A 20928-nucleotide genomic window follows, 5' to 3' on the forward strand; every position below is an offset into this window, starting at 1 on the left:
AAAGAAATTGCAGTTCCTTCGCTGCCGTTCACTCAAAGTCTTCCCTCCATAACAACACTGTGCGTTTACCTGCAATGCTGTGACAGCAACGGCTACATAAATTAACCCACCATCACGCGCTGAACAGCAGTTGGAGATTGCAAGTGGATGCTAGCCTAGTCTCATCCAATAAATTAAATGAAAATAGGTTGTTCACTCGGAGCCCATTATCGTCATTTGTGTGTTTTGAACCTTATTTCATTTACTCCTACTTTCTAAATAATCCGTCTCCAGACAACACGGCAATCAGCCTCTGCCTCCCCATTTGTTTTTTGACACATGGGTTCAAATTCACTGTTGCTGCCGACAGCGCATTCCCACCTGTGGATTTCCAGGCAGCGTGGTCAGTTTCAATGCGAAATCTCATTGACACGCAGCAGCAGTAGAGAATCTCGCCGCCGGGAACTTTGCATCGTAAAGAAACATGGATAATGAGATATGTTTATGTCCGAATTTTGATAATAAATATATGTCTCGATAGTTGGTGTCCTTAGTCGTGGATATGTGCAGCATTTAGTGACGCACAGTTCGCTGGCGGCGGGATTCTGTACTCCCGCCGATTGTCAATTGAAACTCCCACTGAAGCCACTTGCCGCCGCCAGAAAACACACAAATGTGCTGCGCGGCTGGCGGATGAAGAGAACCCCCCCCCCCCAATCACAATCACCACCACCCCACCACCACCACCAGCACCCCCTGTTTCCAAACAAAATGAAAGCGGATTCTCTGGTCCGCCACCCGCTTGTGCCTCGCCGTGTATCGTTCGCTGGTGGCCGTATTCTATCTTCCGCCACTTGCCAATGCATGTAACACCGGTACTCCATCGCGAAACCCACTGGCGGGGATACGCTGCCAGTGGGGAATTGTAATCCTAATGCACACACCTAATGCTTCACTGCCATCATTACATAAGTAATTTTATAACTATGAATATTTCAGCAGATATAATCACTAATGTTTACTAATCACCCAATATCTGCCAGGTTCTAGTTCAACCAATATTACATGGTTCAAAACAAGTTGTAAAATTTGCTGAAACGAAGCAGCAGAAATGCACCAGCATTAGGAATAAATGTGTTTGTATTTCTCATACCTGATTTTTTTAGATCGTCCTTACATAGTTTGATTTCTGAAAACATAAAAAAAATAAATTAAATTTCCAGTAATATTCTATAGTTTGCATCTGTTTATGTGATGTCAGCCTGTCGGGCAAGGTGTACATGCGTTGCTCAAAGGTGTGCCAAATGGCCAAATCGTTTTGGGCTCAATTTTCGATTTTAAGATGTGCAGTTTGTTAGTTGTACTTCTCCCGAGGTCGCTGATAATTTTAAAAGACTTTCTAGGACGAGAATGGCATGCAAAGCAGCATCGACCAGGATGGCAGAGGGCACTTCCCGATTTCTATGACATGGGGCGAAATTCTCACGAAACGGCACAATGTCCGCCGACTGGCGCCCAAAACGGCGCCAATCAGACGGGCTTCGTGCTGCCCCAAAGGTGCAGAATGCTCCGCATCTTTGGGGGCCGAGTCCCAACATTGAGGGGCTAGGCCGACGCCGGAAGAATTTCCGCACCGCCAGCTGGCGGAAACGGCCTTTGTTGCCCCGCCAGATGGCGCGGAAATGACATCCCCGGGCGGCGCATGCGCTGGAGCGTCATTGGCCGCTTACAGTTTCCCACGCATGTGCAGTGGAGGGAGTCTCTTCCGCCTGCCATGGTGGAGACCGTGGCGAAGGCGGAAGGGAAAGAGTGCCCCCCACGGCACAGGTCCGCCCGCGGATCGGTGGGCCCCGATCGCGGGCCAGGCCACCGTGGGGGCACCCCCCGAGGCCAGATCGTCCCGCGCCCTCCCCTCCCCCCCCCCCCCCAGGACCCCGGAGCACGCCCACGCCTCCTTGTCCCGCCGTTCAAAAGGTGGTTTAATCCACGCCGGCAGGACAGGCAATTTATCGGTGGGATTTCGGCACATCCGGGCCGGAGAATCGAGCGGGGGGGGGGGGGGGGGCCGCCAACCGGCGCGGCCCGATTCCCGCCCCCGCCGAATATCCGGTACCGGAGACTTCGGCAACCGGCGGGGGCGGGATTCACGGCAGCCCCCGGCGATTCTCCAACCCGGTGGGGGTCGGAGAATGACGTCCATGATTTTCATTTTTCAATTCAGGATACATTGAACTTTGAATCCCATTAAGTGGTGTTGTGATTTATACAATGAACCTGAAACTGCGTTTCAGAAGTCGATCATCTTACCACAATGTTACTGCTACATTATCGTAAAAGCTGCACTTATGTAGGAATTTGAGAAAACGAGCGATGTACTGGCAACGTCAGAAGGGTGCAGTTAGAAAAACTGCAACGGTGCTGGGTAGATGTTATGGTTATTCCTAAAGCCTTCGGAATATAGAACATGTATCGGACTTGCTATAACTCAAAGGTCTGAGTTATAGGGAGAGATTGGACAGGCTAGGATTTTTTCGTAGAAGTTTAGGAGAGTAAGGGATGACCTTCTCGAGGTGTATAAGATCATAACAGGCATGGATAGGGTGAACGCTCGGTCTTTTTTCCAGGGTTTGGAAATCGAGAACTAGAGGGCTCATTTTTCAGTTGAGAGGGGATAAAATAATGGGAACATGAGGAGAAACATTTTTAAACAGAGGGCGGTACGTATGTGAAATGACCTGCTGGAGGTAGTGGTTGGGGCAGGGGCATTGTGAGCTTTAAAAGGCATTTGAAAACAGCACATCAAACAAATAATGTTTTCAAAATGGTGCACAAATATTAGTTCTTGTGTCATGGATTGTTTAATTACGTCGAATAGACTTATGTGCGAGTGCATATTCGATGTACTTTCGCGTGTAAGTAGCAAGTTTATTAATTGGGTGACAGGATAGATGGTGTTCACTGAGCATTAATCAGGTGTGGCACCATTGCCATAATTAGCACAACGTTCCTGTCTGGCAGCAGGATTTCCAGTATATATGCAACCTATATTCGTTCCAAGCCACGAGGTGAACATATCATCAGTTCCAAAAGACAAAACCAAATATGACCCTATTAAATCAGATGTTAAAAGTGCCATCTGCAAAGGCGTCGGTTTCTGTCAACTGCTGTATCGAATCCTGGAGGATCTTCACCAGCTGCCATTTCTCCAATCGTGGACGCCGCCATGCTCAAGGTTGATAATTGTGACTGATGATGATTATCTCTTGGTCACCAACCACAACATTTGAGATCGTTCAATTTTCAAGAGATCTAGTACAGCATCTAGTGCAGCAGTAGAAAAAACAATATGGAGCTTTTTTAATCGTGTTTCAATCCGTGGAGGAGCTTATTTCCGATAGTGATCCACAATATGCCTTGTCCCATCACAGAGAGTCTGTACCTGCTGAGCTGTCTACCATATAAGAACATTTACTCTTTACCTGGCTTTAAGTGCGTTCCCTGAACGAATGGTCCGTCAGTCAACCCATTCATTGTGAAATGCTAACACACCAACAGGACGTTCAAGCTGTGCTGTGCATGTTTGGCCAATACATTTAGGTACAGGCTTGCGTTCACCAGCCGAAATAATGTGAAGGAGACACAGGGCCACGTGCTGGTCACAATATAAATAGCAGGTTATATTAGATGAATAGCACATCGTGTGAGAGGAAAGGTTTAAGATTCCTGCGGCATTGAGACCGGTTCTGGGGAGGTAAGACCAGTAAAAACTGAACGGATTATACCTGGTCAGCAACTGGACTGATGTGCTAGCGGGAGTATTTGCTAGAATGGTTGGGGAGTGCTTAAAGTAAAATGACAGGGGGCTGGGAGCCTATGCAAGGAGTCAGAGGAAGAAACAAGGCCGAAAACAAAATCCAGAAAGGGCAATAAGAAAAGTGAGCGCAAAGAAACCAAGGCCCAGATTGAAACAGGGCCACGGTGAAACATGTTGTGAGCGAAACAAATAATGTTCTGAAAACAGGATTAAAGGCGTTGTGCCTTAATGTGCGGAGTATTCACAATAAAACGGATGTACCAATCATGCAAATAGATGTGAACGAATAGGATATGATTGGGATTACGGACAACATGCTGCCGGGTGACCAGGGATGGGTACCGAATGTCTAGAGGTATTCAGTATTTAGGAGGGTAGACAAAAAGGAAAAGCGGGTGGAATGGCAATGCTGGATAAAGAGGAAATTAACACAATAGTGAGGACGGATACTAGCTCTGACAATGTGGAATTTGTATGGGGAGAGCTGAGGAACACCAAGGGGTAAATAAGATTGGTGGGTGTCCTGTATCGACACCCATCTGCAGTGGCGAAGTTGGGAATAGCATTAAACGGGAAATTATGGGTGATTATAATCTGCATATAGATTGGCCAACTTAAATTAGCCATAATACCATAGAGGACGGCTTCCTGTAGTGTACATGGTGGATTTCTGGACCAAAACGTTGAGGAACCAACTAGAGAGCAGGCCACCCTAAACTGGTTACGGTGTAATGAGAATCGAATGATTCACGATCTAGTTGTGCGTGACCCCGCATGTTTGAGCGACCATAATATGATAGAATTGCTTATCAAGATAGACAGTCAAACGGTTGACTCTGAGACAATAGTCCTGAATCAACATAAAGGAAACTACGATGGTATGAGGTGCAAGTTGGGTATGAAAGATTGAGAAACGTTACATGAAGGGATGTCAGTGGATAGGCAACGGCAAACGTTCAAGGAACGCATGGGGACATTGCATCAATTGTTTATTCCTGTCTGGTACAAAAGTAAAACGGGTAGGTAGCCAAACCATGGCTTACAAGGAAAATTAGAAATAGTATTCGATCCAAGAAGAAGCATAGAAATTGGCCAAGAAACGTTCTGAGGACTGTGAGCAGCATAGAATTCAGCAAGAAAGGACCACCGATTGATTAAGAAGTGGAAAATAGAGTACGAGCGGAAACTGGCAGAGATCATAAAAACCGACTGGAAAAGTTCTGATAGACACTTGTACGGAGAAAGATTGGTGAAGGCAAATGTAGGTCCCTTGCAGTCAGAAACAGGGGAATGTATAATAGGAGTCAAAGACATGGGTGAGCAACATAGCACATACTTTGGTTCTGCCTTCACAAATTAGGTCATAAAGCAGATACCACAAATGTTGGGGAACGTGGGGTTTAGTGCGAGAGAGGAACTGAAATAGATCAGTATTAATACAGATTTGGTGTTGAGCAGATTTGAGTGTAACAAATGTAATTCCACTATTTAAAAAGGGAGTACGGGAGAAAACAAGGAATTATAGACGAAGCAACTTCATATCGATATTGGTGATAATTCTAGAATCTATGTTCAAAACTTTAATAGCAGAGCACTTACAAAATAGTGGCAGAATCAAGATGAGAAGGCGTGCAATTTTGAAGAGAAAAACATGCCTGTCAAATCTACTGGAATTCTTCGAGGATATAACTAGTACAGTTCACGAGGGGGAGCCAATGGATGTGTACTTTCAGACGGCTTTCAACAAAGTCCCCCACAAGAGATTAGTCTGTAAAATTAAAGCTCATAGAATTACGGCTAGTGTACTTAGATGGATGGAAAACTGGTTAGCAGACAGGAAACAAAGAGTAGCAGTTAATTGGTCTTGATCAAATTGGCAGTCAATGATTCGCGGGGTACCGCAAGGATCAGTGTTAGGCCCCAGCTATTCACAACATATGTTCATAATTTAGATGAGGAAACAAAGGAAATATCTCCAAGTGTGTAGATGATACCAAGTTGTGTAGTAGGGTGCACTGTGTGGAGGATGCAGAGATCCTCCAGTTTGATTTGGATGCGTTCAACGAGTGGCAAAATTAATGTCAGATGCAGTATCATTTAGAGTGGTTATCCACTTTGGCAGCAAAAACGAGAAGACAGACTATTATAAGAATGGCCATGAATGAGGATAGGGGAATATGCAACGAGACCTGCATGTCCTCGTACACCAGTCGCTGAAGGTAAGCATGCATGCAGAGCAGCTGGTAAAGAAGCTAAACGTTGGTCTTCATAGCTAGTGGATTCACGTACAGGAGTAGTAAAGTCTTGCTATAATTATACAGGGACGTGGTGAGGCCACACTTGGCGTATTGTCTGCAGTTCGGGCTCCGTATATGAGGAAGGATGTTCTTGCTTTAGAGGGAGTGCAATGAAGGTTTACTAGACTAACTTGTCAGGTGGTGGGACTGACGTATGAGAAGAGTTTTAATCGGTTCGGATTGCATTCGCTGGAGTTCAAAAGAATGAGGGTGGATCTCAAAGAAATCTCGGAAGTACCAACATGACTAGACAGCGTTGATGAAGGAAGGATGATCTCATTGATAGCTGTGTCCAGATCCAGGTACGACAGTCGGAGGATACCGGGTAGACCATTTAGCATAAAGATGAGCAGACGTTTCTTCCCCCAGAGAGTGGTCGGCCTGTGGAATCTATTGCCACAGGAAGTAGTTGAGGGCAAAACATCGTGGGCTGGATTCCCCATCTGCGGGATCGCCCGTTCTGTCGGCAGCGCATTCACGACTGCGGATTTCCCGACGGATTGGGGGTGCACACAATGGGCAGCCACATTGGCCGGCTACTGGGATGGAAAATCTCCCTGCTGGCAGAGCAACGCCGCACCAGAAACCAGGACGGATAATCCTGTCCCGTATGTTTCAAGATGCAGATAGATATAGCACTTTGGGTGAATGCATAACCAGTTGCTAGCAATAAATGAGCCAACAATTCGAATAACAGATTCCAACAGTGCACAATGAGGCCATTTGGACCATTCAGTCTGCACCGTCTCTCTGAACGAGCAGGGTAACCCTGCCTATGCCCATTACCCACTCCCATCCCCATAACCGCACCTAACTTATCTGTGAATTTTATCATGGCGTATCCACTCAACCTGCTCATCATTGGACTGGAACAATTGCTTATGGTTTGCCATTGTGTTAGCGTAACCTTGATGTTATAGGCTAGTAACATAAAAGTTAACGACGACAAAAGCAGTAATCTGTCACTTGTAGTCACTGTCAAATTAATCATGACTTTTACATTCAGGGGACAAATTCTGCGATAATGCGTTCATTTAATGAATTAATCATCTTCAATTGAATTCATTTTGAGTATAAGAAAAAAACAGAGTTCCAGTGTGCGCAGAGTACAGCAGGTGTTTATCTTTTCACAGTCGTTTCCTCGTGAATCCCGATAATATACAGTCAACCGTTGTCGCGTTTCAGGAGCCATGACTGGTTTGATATCCAGCCGTTTATCTTTTTTTGCCGGGAATAACTATGAGCGACTAAAAATACAGAAAATTTGCTGATTAACTGTAGGTTCTAACGTTTCCTGAAGATGCTCGAAGAAATGTTAAATTACTTCAACTGTTAATAAATCACACCAATCACCCTATCGGGGATATAGTAAGTGCTGAGTTCAGGGTCGGGAATTGTTACGTCATCTTGACACCAATCCCGCATAATTTGAAAAAAGAGAAAAATATAGAAAGATGTTTTAAAGGAGATAGATAGAGATAGAGCAGAGCCAGAAAGCCAGTATAGATCTAATGGTTGTTTTGTTTGAACTATTGCTAATCATTCAACCTTAAAGGGAATCACATTGAGCACTCGTGAAATTAAATGTTTGTTGCAAAACAATTATGTTACATAAGTAATGAAGGTTTAGGATGTTATTAAAAGGATACTGAGCAGGAAGGAGCAAAATATAGCACTTTTCCAGTTCATCGTTGATATTTCGCTTGCAAGTACAGCAAAATTACGGTCCGTGGTGGCAACAACGGCGGCATGATATTGTTCTTCGGATTCTTTCAGTGTACGAAGGTGAGGAGTCCTTAACGGAATCTTACAGATGAATGTTACTGATCTTACGTTTCGCATGGCGTGGAATATTAACTGAACCAGAGGACGCAATCGATAGAGGATCTTTGACTTGTCGAGAACATCCACTTTTCCGCAGTAGTGCTCCCAATAAAAACGGTTGAGCAAAGCCCGAAATTGTTCAATGATGCCTTGTCCCTGATAACGGTTTAATCACTTCCTAAATACAGTTGAATTGACATTCCGTCGAAAATTGTAATTTTTGTTATGAAAATTCACATTGTCTTCACTATTGTCACGGCCAGGACGTGGCGGCATATATGCATAATATTATATCTACTCAGCAACTGAATATTTTATAGTCACTTTTCTCTGCTTTTAAAAATGGAGAATTGCTGAACTAACAAATGATTCGACCACTCACTGTAGGCATTGCAGCCATTTCAACCTAACAATGGTCAAGGCGTCGGGGATCTTGTCCAGCTAACGGCACAAACCTTCACTAAAGGCCGGTTCAACAAACAGAACCGGTGGGCTGTGGCTGCGGGAGTGACCAGGATCGGGGACGTACTGGGTGGCCAAGATGTTAGCTGGATACCAGGCTGCGAAATGGCACGTCGTGCATCATTCCTGTCCAGCTCGCCCCCGATGCTATCAGTGACCTCAAAACGGTTGTGCTCGGACGCGACGGCACTCGAGGATGCGCAGGTGCGTGGCGGACTCGTCTGAACGTGTAATCAAACAGTCAGACAAAATAAGGAAGTTGGATGGATAGATCAATAGATAGATAGGTAGACAGAGAGATAAAACAAGGGAGAGAACGGAGAGAGAGAGGGGGAGAGAGATGCAGGTAGGTGGACGGGTTTATGGGTGGATAGATGGATGGATGAATGGATGGATGGCTGGATGTGTGAGTGAGTGAGTGGGTGTGTGGACAGACGGACGCAAGCCCGCCTTCTCAAGCGTTCCCTTGACCTGAGGTGTGATGGTTTGCAGGATAAACCTCCACCAACCAGCTGTCTCCGTCAAAGGGGAGAGCAGCCTATGGTCACCTGGGACGATGGCGCCTTTACCTTGCATAGATAGACACAAGTGTGGTGTACGGATGGAGGAGAGGATTCTTGCATGAAAGATTGATTATTTTGCCACTCTCTGGTGGGCACCATCTAGTGTGGTTAGCGAGTGCTGCACCTTGTGGAGGCCCGGTATTTGTGCAGTGAATGGAGATGTGAAGTACGGCAGGATCGACCGGTTCCACAACAGGTGAAGAGGAAAAATCGTTTATTTACACCGATGGTGAGAGTTGTGGGATGAAGTGGAAGAATATAATGTCCGGAAGCATTAGATGAAAAGACACCAAGAATGCTTGATTTGTTATCACAGTGGAAATAATCAGGAAATGGTGACAGTTGTCGGCATGAAGTACAACTGCTGATTGCTTTGATGTTGTATAAAGCCTGACGAAAATATGTTGGAAATCGGTCCTCATTAAGTTCATAGTTTTGAAGGACTATGCGGTTAAGGTTTGCGCCATTTTTCCTCGGTCGTCTGCCCAGCAAGTCCATGAAATAGATTTTAGTTACTTCTGCTTTTCAATGTTATTTCGTGGTTATTTTAATTGTAATTAATATATGTACATCGAAAGAAGGAATTAGGAGCATGCGACTGCCAGTTGGTCCTGAGGTCTGTGCTGTCTTTCAACTACATAATTCCTGATGTGCCTTTAACCACAACACACCTACACCTAATAACAACACCCAATTTGCTTATCAATAATCTCTCCAGGGCCGCCAGAAAAATAGTTGATGGCTCTGCTTCCACTGGTATTTGAGGAAGAGAGCTCCAAAGCCTGACCACCCTCTGAGACGAAGAAAACTAATGTGTTAGACAGTAGAATTCATTTCTTTGAAGTTAAACCAATCTTTCAGAGCAACAAACTGATCATTTTGTGCATCGTGTTACTTTAGATAAGCATTTTACCGTTGTCCTTTGCTTTCTCTGTTGTTGTGCACACGTAAAGTTAATAATCATATGAATTAAAATATATCACTGTCGATTTGGCTTCAATTATCCAAAAGCATCGGATAGCCAATTACGTACACAATATATGGAACCTCTTTTGGCATATTTCCATTTGTAAGATCACAATTGCACAAAAAAATGCATAGGTTATAAATATGTGTTTCTACGAACATAGGAACAAGAATATGTAATTTGGTGCCTGAAGCCTATTTTGCTATCCAACTTGAGCATAGCTAATCACCTATCTCAATTATACTTCCTCCCACTATTCCTACATTAAAGTTCATATTTGATGTCAAGCAATCTACTGATTTCTGTCTTGGACATACTCAATGAGTGTGTCTCTAATGACCTATGGAGTGGAGGATTCTTAAGCTTTACCGCCTTCAGATTGAAGATATTCCTCCTCATCTCCGATGGATATGCTCCATTTGTAATTCTGAGTGTGTGCTCCCTGCTTCTGGACCGACGAATCAAGCTATAGAGTATTCTGAATGCTCCAATTAGAACATCTCTAATTCCTGTAAACAATAGAGAACACGGACCCAGTCTCCATTCTGCTCATTTGAAAATTCTACTTTCCCAAAATCGATCTGTTAAACAATTGTTGCACCTGGCCAATGATAAGCTACACTTTCATTGGACCATGATATCAAACTACAACAATAGTCAAGATGATGTCTCACTGAAGCAATACTTAAGGTTGTTTTTACGCACAACATCCAGCAAGAAAGTCCCGTCGAATTTTAGCTTTCAGTCCCGAATGAACAAGGACAATCAGTTTGTTTTTAAATCAACACTTTCCGAACTCACATCCTTCCTGTTTGTTTCCTACCAACATTCATAACTTCGTTTTTATCACGTCACATTCCATCAGCCATTATTCTTACCACTTGCTTAGTTGTCAAAATCCCATTGAAGCCTATTTACATCCTCCTCGTCATCGTGTGTTCAACAATTTCTCTTTCATCAACAAACTTACAAACTTTACACACGGTTCCAAAATCGAAATAATTGGTATAGATTGCGAATGTCTGGGGCCCAAGCACTATTTTTTCTGAAATCACAATTTTCACATCCTGCTAATCTGAGAATGACAACGCTATTCTTTCTCTCTAAAATCTACTCACGAGGTTATTGGTCTAAGTTATGAATTACATATGAAAATCATATTGACACTTACCCATGGCTTCACAATCTTTTTTCATTTTGTCAAGCTCTGGAAACGGTAGAAAATATTATGTTTTGTCATGTCTATTGACAAAAACCGTAAAATTAAGCTTTATAGAATCCCCTTATTTTCTGAAATTGATTTAAATCATGTCCTTCAATGTTGTACTTTATGGTAAAATATGCTACCAACATTAATGAGCCTGAAATGCACAGTCTACGTAGTAAATTTGGCTTCAGCCAGCTCAAGCATCATAGTCATAAGTTTCGCTGGTTTTGAGGTGGACTGGTTCAGGACGGTTTGAGTTTGATTATATTGCAAACATATGGCCCAAGGTGGGAAATTTGACGCCATTGGTGGATGGAATGTGAGCAAAGTAGTTTGCTAAATTTTTGTTAGTTTATCTACTGATTATGATGTACATTACCCCATTGCAATAAATACATTACTACAAAACAGTGCAAACGGTAAACCGAATAAGTGAGCATATGGAAGAGGAGCACAAGTACTCCTTTTGGTCCATCGAGCCTGATCGACCCGCAATAAGATCATGACTCGTCTGTTTGTGTTTCAAATTCTACATTCCCATCTAGTCCCGATAATATTTGATTCAATTTCCTAACATGAATTTATGTACCTCATATGACAGAGGTGGCACTTTGGCACAGTGGTTGGCACTTCTGCCTCACAGCGCCAGTGGCCCAGGTTCAGGTCCCACCTTGGGTGTCTGTATGGTGTTTGCACGTTCTCCCTGTGTCTGAGTGGGCTTCCCCCGGGTGCTCCGGTTTCCTCCCACAGTCCAAAGATTAGATGCATTGGACATGATAAATTGGACTTTAGTGTCCAAAGTTTGGGTGGGTTACGGGGATAGGTCAGGAGCGGACCTAGAATGGATGTTTTTTCGATGCTCGGTGCAGACTCTCTGGCCGCAATGGCGTTCTCATGCACAGTTGGATGTACATGATTCTACCTCGGACTTACAAATATTGAACAAACCGTCCTACAACACGCTGCTGGGCGGGATTCCCCGATCCCCGTCGCTGAATTCGTAATCAGCGATCGGCGGAGAATGGCTTTTTACCACCCAATCGCCGCGGGGGGGGGGAGAGGGGGAGGGAGGGGGCAGTGGCTATTTTGGGATGCTCCACCCCTTCCAAAAAGGCATCACCGAGGAGCAGTCACCACGGCATTGGGACAGCCGAAGGACGTTATCTGAAGGCACTCTCCCGATGCTCCGCCCTGATGAGCCGATTTCCCGACTGCTCGGGGATATGTGTGGCAGGATTCTCCGAGACACCGGGCGCGATTCTCCACTCCCACGCCGGTTGGGAGAATCGCCTGGGCCGCCAAGATTTCCGGGGACGCTGGTCCGACGCCCTCCCGCGATTCTCCCAAGCGGCGGGAACGGCCCGGTCGAATTTCGTGGGCCGCAGGCTGGAGAATCGCCGGAGACACCCAAAATGGCGATTCTTCGGCACCCCCGCTATTCTGAGGCCCGGATGGCCCTAGCGGCCAGGCCAAAACGGTGGGTTGCCCCCGGCACCGTCCACACCTGGTCGCTGCAGTCGTGGGCGGTGCCTGAACGCTGGGGGCGTGGCCTGTGGGGGGGGGGGGCGAGGGGGGGGGGGATCCTGCACCGGGCTTCACCTGGAATGTGGGGTAGCCCGCGATCGGTGCCCACCGATCGCCAGGCCGTCCTCTCTGAAGGGGGAGCATCTTCCTTCCGCGGCCCCGCAAGATCCGTCCCACATCTTCTTGCGGGGCGGACTTAGATAAGACGGCAACCACGCATGCGCGGGTTGGCGCCGGCCAACCCGCGCATGTGCGGATGACATCCGCTATGCGGCACCGGCCGCGTCATCTATGCGGCGACGCTATTACGTGGGCGACAAGGCCTGGTGCGTGTAGATGACGCTTCCCCGATACTGGCCCATTGTCAGGGCCTGAATCGGTCGGGACAGGGGCCGTTCCGCACCGTTGTGAACCTCGATGGCGTTCACGATGGCGCGGCCACTTCGGCGTGGGAGTGGAGAATCCCGTCCACCATGTTGAAATCGCGAAGCCCGTTCGGCTCGAGAATTGGGGGGGGGGGGGGCAAAACGGCGCAAATCAGTTGGGCATCGCGCCGCCCCAAACGTGTGGAATGCTCAGCATCTTTGGGAGCCGAGCACCAATCTTTCGTGGCTAGGCCGGCGCCGGACGAATTTCTGCCCCGCCAGCTGGCGTAAAAGGCCTTTGGTGCCACGCCAGCTGGCGCGGAAATGACATCTCCGGGTGGCGCATGCGCGGGAGCATCTGCGGCCGCTGATGCCATTCCCGTGCATGCGCAGTGGAGGGAGTCTCTTCTGCTTCCGCCATGGTGGAGAACATGGCGAAGGTGGAAGGGAAAGAGTTCCCCCACAGCACAGGCCCGCCCGCGGATCAGAGGGCCCCGATCGCGGGCCAGGCCACTGTGGGGCACCCCCATGGGGCCAGATCGCTCCGCGTTCCCCCCAGGACACCGGAGCCCGCCCACGCCACCTTGTCCGCCGGTAAGGTAGGTGCATTAATCTACGACGGCGTGACAGGCATTTTAGCGGCGGGACGTCGGCCCATCCGGGCCGGAGAATCGCGGGGGGGGGGGGGGAGCGCGGGATGTGGGCCGCCAACCGGCGTGGCGCAATTCCCACCCCCGCCGAATATCCGGTGGTGGAGAATTCGGCAACCGGCGGTGGGGCGGGGGGGGGGCGGGATTCACGCCATTCTCTGACCCGGCGGGGGTCGGAGAATCTCGACCCGGCTACGAGGCCGAAAACGGGTTTGACGCCGGTTTCACGCCGATTCCGAATTCTCCGCACCCCCCAACTCGACGAAATCACAGCACCCGCCGTGCTAGCCGGAGAATTGTCTCAAGTGCCCCGACGACCGATTCTCCGGATCCTCAGCGATTTTGCTGCCAGAATGGGCCGATTTCCCGATGGCGTAGTTCTAACCACCCAGTAAAATTCTTGAAGTCGGCGTGCTGGCTGTAGCGGATATGGCTGGAGATGAGGTTGGTGTGGGGGATCGCGGGCTCCCGGGACAGACACTGGCCATGCTTCCTGCGGGTGAGGGGCATGCCAGGGGAGGGGGTGGGGAGGGGATGTTGGGGCCAGGCCGAGCAGTCATGGAGCCTCCGCAATGACAGGACGGTGCCCATGAAAGGAGCACCATTATGGCGGCCACCTTTTTGGCCAACTACCCGGGCGCTGCATGAACGCAGGATCAACGCCAGTAAAGGTGGATGCCGCCCTCCTTCCGGCCACCTCCCTCCCCGGCCACCCCACTCACCCAGCACCGGAGGAACACGTAGAGCCACACCGATGGCGGCCCCCAGTGATGGCAATGCCATGAAACGGTGGACCTGGAAGCAGGGACTGGCGCCAGGAGCAGCGATGGGGCGGTGCTGGGGTCATGCGTGGCTGCAGTAAGCGGTGTCCATTGGGGGCCACCATGTTGCACATGCACCTGGTTGTGCACGGGTCCATGCGCCATGATGACATTTTAGCCCTCACCCCGTGCAGATCATATTGTTTGGCAACCACCGAGCGATGTTGGCGATCGTGTCGGGGCCGCTTCCCTGCATGCAGTCTTGCAGCAGCGTCTGCACAGGCGATTCAAAAGGAAGCGGAGGCGGCAGGAATGGAACGGGCTGCAGAAGGGCAAATGGCAGCCGCTCAGGCCGGAGGGCGCCCGACCGACAGGTCGAGGAGGAGGAGGAACAAGACGAGGAGGAGGAGGAGGAGACGGTGGTGGTGGTCCCAAGGATCGTCAGATGAGGCCCCGTGTGTGCCACTTGTCGTTTGAGGAACTCCCAGACCGCGCATGTTGGAGGAGACTGCGAATTAGGCCGGGGGCAGCCGGACATATCTAACATATGATTGCACACCTGGCACCGCGTGGGAGTGGCGGTGGACATCCGCTCTTGTCGCCCATCAAGGTGACGGTCGCCCTGAAATTCTATGCAACGGGGTTTTTCCAGTCAGTGTGTGGGAACCAGTCTGGCATTTCCTAGTCATTGGTGCACAGGTGGATCCGTGCTATCCCTGACAGCATGTGAGCCCTTGCAGGATTGGACATCCAGTTCCCTGTGGACTGGCTCCACCAGGATGCCCGGACAGCGGGGTTCGCTGCCCTCGCCAGGATGCCCCGGGTCCAGGGATAGTTGATTGGCTGCATTTCGCCGTGCGGCCAACTGTGGATAACAGGCCGCTGTTCACCAGCCAAAGGTGGTACCACTCCATGAACGTCAAAGTTGTCCGTGACCACCAGATGAGTATCCTGCACTTGTGCGCCCGGTATCTACGCAGTGTGCATGACTCGTTTGTGTTGGCCCAATCAGTCATCCCCGGCATATTCGAGGGACACTCCCCCCCCCCCCCCCCCCACCTCCACCCCCCCACCCCCCCCCCCCCCACCCCCACCGGCTGCGGGGCTGTTTGATGGGCGACAGGGTTTACCCATTGCGGTCATCGCTGATGATGCCGATACGGACGCCAAGTCGTCCAAAAGCGTCTCGAGCTCTCCGTCCCTAAATCATGGCACTGCTCTTCGCACCACCATTTTGCCTGCGACGCTGTGTGTGTGTGGGGAGGGGGGATATTTATCGTCAGCCGCAGCGTCATGTCAATAACGGAACCAGCGAAGCGCCGGCCGATCCGACAGACATTGCAAGATGCTGCCATGCTAGCCCTTGTTGCATTGCTCTACCTTGGGGCGTGATAACGCCGTTGTGAAACTCCACGGTTTTCACGTCAACAGAGCCCCGTTTTGCGTGAATCCACCCCGTGGCCTGAACGGTCAGGAACCTGGCGTAGTAGTTGTGGACTGTGTCCATCGCCGCCACAGACGGGCGGGAGCCGCGCTGCTGGCGGGAGTCCTTCGGGGCGAGGGCTTGGTGGGTGGCCCGGGGAGAGCGCGGGGGTGTCCGGGTGGCAGAATCTGGCAGGTGGGGTCCACAACCTGGCAGGTAGGGTCCACGGACGCGGCAATTCTCCATGCCTTTAAATAGGGAAGACCGTGATTTTACGAGGCGCGTTGCTAGCCCCCCACCAGTCAGGGGATGGGTGCTGGGGCCTCGCCAATTTTTCCCACATTAAACGCCATGGATCCTCCAGACACAGCCCCAAACTCGGAGCAACAACACTCACATGGATTGCCAGCAGATACCCCCACCACCTCCGACAGCCATCTGCAGCAGGCCCCACCAGAACTCTCAAAGTTAACCTCGGTAGCTCCACCTCCACCATCCCGAGTCAACGCAGGTAGCTCCACCACCCCCGCCAAATCACTACCCGACGACAGTGACAGCAGCTCCAACCCTCCCCCCATCCGACCCACTCCTCCAAGGCTGTTCCCACAATGATCCTGCCTTGCCTCTGCCCCAGCAATGGTTGGCACTGACATTGGCACTGTCAGTATGGCAGCGCCCACCAAACAGTGCCAATCTGTTGCTGGGGCAGCTGATAGTCCTTGGGCACTATCCGGCTTGCATATCCATCTACCCCCCCCCCCCCCCCTCCCAGTGGCTATCCTTACCTCTGATGCGAAGGAGGTATCACCTCGACTGCCTCGTGTCAGTCCAGTCTTAGTGTGAATGACGACGACATGACTTCACCCCAGAGCCGGGTTAAAGATACGTGATGGGTGAAGGGGAGGGGAGAGATCTGTAGCGAGTGCTCGATAATGGCGCAACGCTCTACTGAACGGAGGAATGGACGATTTTGAAAGCTAACCGCAATGGAGAGAATGTTATTTGGAATGTCACCGAGATTTGAGCCCGCATGATTCTCTCACGGACCGAGTGAAAGGGCTCGAAATAGCAGCCCCCCCCCCCCCTCTATTTCTTTCTACTCCTCTTGAGAAAGTTATCAATTTAATATTTTCACATGTTATTCCGACTATACCACATTTCATGCCCAGTCACTCAACCTATCTGTATCGGTTCGCATCCTTTTCATGTCTGCTTCACACCTACTTCTTCGACAGAGTTTAGACAATAAAGTTATGTGTCTTCATAAACGATCTATTTGGAACATCTAGCTCAGATTTAACCTTAAATCATGATCATGGAATACACAGATGGAATGGCATTCTAAATAACAATGTCACGAATCAGCCCAAGCAGCTCAGCGTGGCTACTAAAAATAATACTCCGAAAAACAGATTTGGGCACCTCAGCGTTACTGTGCAGGTTACTGCAATAAAAAGTAGCACCACTCTGGGATCTATTTGCAAATATTCACTGAAAATCCAGCATGCAAATATGAACACGAATATATATTTTCACCCTCTTGTTTTTTCAGCCAATCATTTGAAAAGTGTATTTAGCTTTTGCAATGAAAATCAAGTTAGGAATGGTTAAAGGCGTTCTTCTGTTATCCTTTTTTTATAATTTTCAAGACTCTTTTTGAGCTTATTTTGTTCGTTTCACTAACGTACAATTTAAAATTACCACATGAATATCTCTCCCTATCAATGTAGCCCAGAAATCGTGGGGATTTATCAGTCACTGGCGTGTGCGAGTACCTGTAAGAAATGGGTGTATATCAAATAGCTGTAGTGCGTGTACGTTTAAGAAATGGGCGTTTATCAAATACCTGCAGTGATGTCAGAGTCTGGGTGGAGCTGGGTTTTGGGCGCCGCCTTTTTACTTTCGCTTTGAGAGAAAAGCTGGTGTGTGTCTGTGTTTCGGGTTTATTTTTCAGAGGTGCAGAGCTGCAGTGAAAGCAACAGATGTGTATGGATCTCTCTGCAAGTTACAGAATGTGCTCAGCTCATTTGAGGATTTTAAAGTAACACCTGCTTCTGTAGAGAACTTAAACGTGCTGACTTTCTTTGAAAAGGGGTTAATATATGGATGTTGCTTGGAGATATTAAGGGTTACCTATATAGTATTGTATCTGTGAGGTTACTTGTATTGTATATGTGGGGTTACGTGTGTTGGTAGTTAATAAGATGTTATCTGTGTGTTCATAGAATGTTAACTGGGATCATAGAATGAACATTGTTTTGTTTTAAGACTATTTGTGACCTCTGTTGCATCACACATATAAAGTGGGCTCCCCACAACCAAAGTCCAATAAAAGTCGTGGGTCACGTGAACTCCATTATACACATCGGAGTTTTCTCAACCCTTGCCCATAACAGTCACAGGCAATGAAAAGGCTGATATTTTAAAAAGATCAATGGGGAGAGCTGAAATTAAAATATAGTTCACAAATATTGACACTAGTATTCAATCAAAAGAATAATATGGTAATTAAATTCGTTACAGACGTCGTGATGAAACGAAAATCAGTTATATTCAACCGTTTGTGACAGGAAGCCACAAAAATTAAATCCTGGTTCGGTGCATTGCCTCAATCAGTTTTTATTGTTAATATTTCACAGATGATAAACAATAAGGTAAATGCAACATTGGGTCAAAAATAGCTTACATTATTGACAGAGTCATCATTTTTGAGAAAGGTTTAAATATGGTCAATGTCCAGCATTAGTTTTCAGGCTGTAGAAATATAAGGGACCTAGAAAGTGGCAGCGAGTGAGATGCTGACTGAATATATGATACCAATATGTGACACAAAGAGAGATAGAAGAACTGGCTTACATTTTATGATGGCAACTGCAACCAGACGGGGAGCGTTCTCGATTGCTCCGACCTTAAACTGTCAGCAATATTGCAGTAGCTATATGCACACAGTAACTGGGATCCAGAAGTTACTGTCAGCAGAAGGCAGAGAGTTGGGATAATAGGTTCTTTTTCGGAATGGCAACCGGTGACGAGTGGTGTCCCGCAGGGTTCAGTGTTGGGGCCACAGGTGTTCTATTTATATATTAACGATCTAGATGACGGGACTGGGGGCATGCTGGCTAAGTTTGCCGTTGATACAAAGATAGGTGGAGGGGCAGGTAGTATGGAGGAGGTGGAGAGGCTGCAGAAAGATTTAGACAGTTTAGGAGAGTGGTCCAAGAAATGGCTGATGAAATTCAACGCGGGCAAGTGCGAGGCCTTGCACTTTGGAAAAAAGAATAGAGGCATGGACTATTTTCTAAACGGTGACAAAATTCATAATGCTGAAGTGCAAAGGGACTTGGGAGTCCTAGTCCAGGATTCTCTAAAGATAAACTTGGCAGGTTGAGTCCGTAATTAAGGAAGCAAATGCAATGTTGTCATTTATCTCAAGAGGCTAGGAATATAAAAGCAGGGATGTACTTCTGAAGCGTTATAAAGCATTAGTTAGGCCCCATTTAGAATACTGTGAGCAATTTTGGGACCCACAGCTCAGGAAGTACATACTGGCACTGGAGCGGGTCCAGCGGAGATTTACACGGATGATCCCAGGAATGGTAGGCCGAACATACGATGAACGTCTGAGGATCCTGGGATTATATTCATTGGAGTTTAGGAGGCTGAGGGGAGATCTAATAGAAACTTACAAGATAATGAATGGCTTAGATAGGGTGGACGTAGGGAAGTTGTTTCCATTAGCAGGGGAGACAAGGACCCGGGGGCACAGCCTTAGAATAAAAGGGAGTCATTTTAGAACAGAGATGAGGAGAAATTTCTTCAGCCAGAGTGGTGGGTCTGTGGAATTCATTGCCACAGAGGGCGGTGGAGGCCGGGACGTTGAGTGTCGTTAAGACAGAAGTTGATAAATTCTTGATTTCTCGAGGAATTAAGGGCTATGGAGAGAGAGCGGGTCACTGGAGTTGAAATCAGTGAAATATTTCACATTCAAGCAAATAAAATTGAATGGTGGAGTGGAATCGATGGGCCGAATGGCCTTACTTCCGTTCCTATGTCTTATGGCTTATGGATATTACAGCGGGTACATCCTACGTGCGAAATCCTAATTGTTAACTATCTGAACAAGATCACTATTTGGAAGCCGCATAGTATTTGTCATAATATTTATTTGCCGAAGATGCCCAACATTCTAAATAGGTTCGTTAAGTGCAGATGTCGTTACCCTTTTCTTTCTGTTTGGTTGCTTCCTCTGTGTAGGAATGCAAAAATGCATTGCAGTAGGTTAACAGTGGAGCATGTACTCGGCGAGGCATGAAATAAATGGTTACAAAAAATCGGAGGAAAAAAAACGTATTAAACTGCTTTAATCATGATGTGGAAATGCCGGCGTTGGACTCGGGTGAGCACATTAAGAAGTCTTACAACACCAGGTTAAAGTTCAACAGGTTTGTTTCGAATCACTAGCTTTCGGAGCAGAGCTCCTTCCTCATTCACCTGAGGAAGGAGCTGTGCTTCGAAAGTTAGTGATTAGAAACAAACCTATTGGACTTTAACCTGGTGCTGTAAGACTCCTTAATGTGCTTTAACCATGAACGTGAACAACACTGGCAGTTTGATAATCAACCCGTGTATTGCTCAATTCGCATGTAATTGTTCAAAGGCTCATTGACTAGTTTTAATGAAATGCCATACTCCTCGTTTCCAGTGTTCCGCAGATAATATTTCCGAGAGGATCGCTGGTAAATTTGCACTGTATCCTTCCGTCAGCAATTGTTATAGATCAACAATGCCGTATTGAAAATAATGTAACTCACACACAATTGTGCACTACAATAATCAGTCGAACACATGTTGGTGAGCTGCAGTGACTTGTCTTTTGTGTTACATTAGAAATTGGTGGTGGAAGAACAAAAGTTTTTAACTAAAAATTACCCGAAACTTTTAGACTGTCCTTCAGTAGATCAATGTCTGAGAAACAGAAGCAAAACCTCAATATTTCACATTCAAGCAAATACAATGTTCTAAGTCAATCGACGTGACACTTGTGTATTTTTCTACAAAAGACTTAGATAGTCGCATATCGTTTAAGAAAGAG

General features: G+C 47.5%; 1 protein-coding gene across 1 annotated transcript in view; it reads right to left on the reverse strand.

The window, feature by feature from the left end:
* Nucleotides 1-20928, reverse strand: part of LOC140389104 (uncharacterized) — a 152717-nt gene that overhangs the window by 25542 nt on the left and 106247 nt on the right. Inside the window, exons 20-24 of the mRNA XM_072473263.1 lie at nt 20766-20801; nt 20056-20082; nt 11078-11113; nt 9853-9870; nt 1133-1168 (exon numbers count right to left, since the gene is read on the reverse strand). Of these exons, the coding sequence (XP_072329364.1) occupies nt 1133-1168; nt 9853-9870; nt 11078-11113; nt 20056-20082; nt 20766-20801 (153 nt within the window). The remainder of the gene's footprint in view (nt 1-1132; nt 1169-9852; nt 9871-11077; nt 11114-20055; nt 20083-20765; nt 20802-20928) is intronic.

This window comes from Scyliorhinus torazame, chromosome 14, assembly GCF_047496885.1.
Source record: "Scyliorhinus torazame isolate Kashiwa2021f chromosome 14, sScyTor2.1, whole genome shotgun sequence".
NCBI classification, from domain to species: Eukaryota; Metazoa; Chordata; class Chondrichthyes; order Carcharhiniformes; family Scyliorhinidae; genus Scyliorhinus; species Scyliorhinus torazame.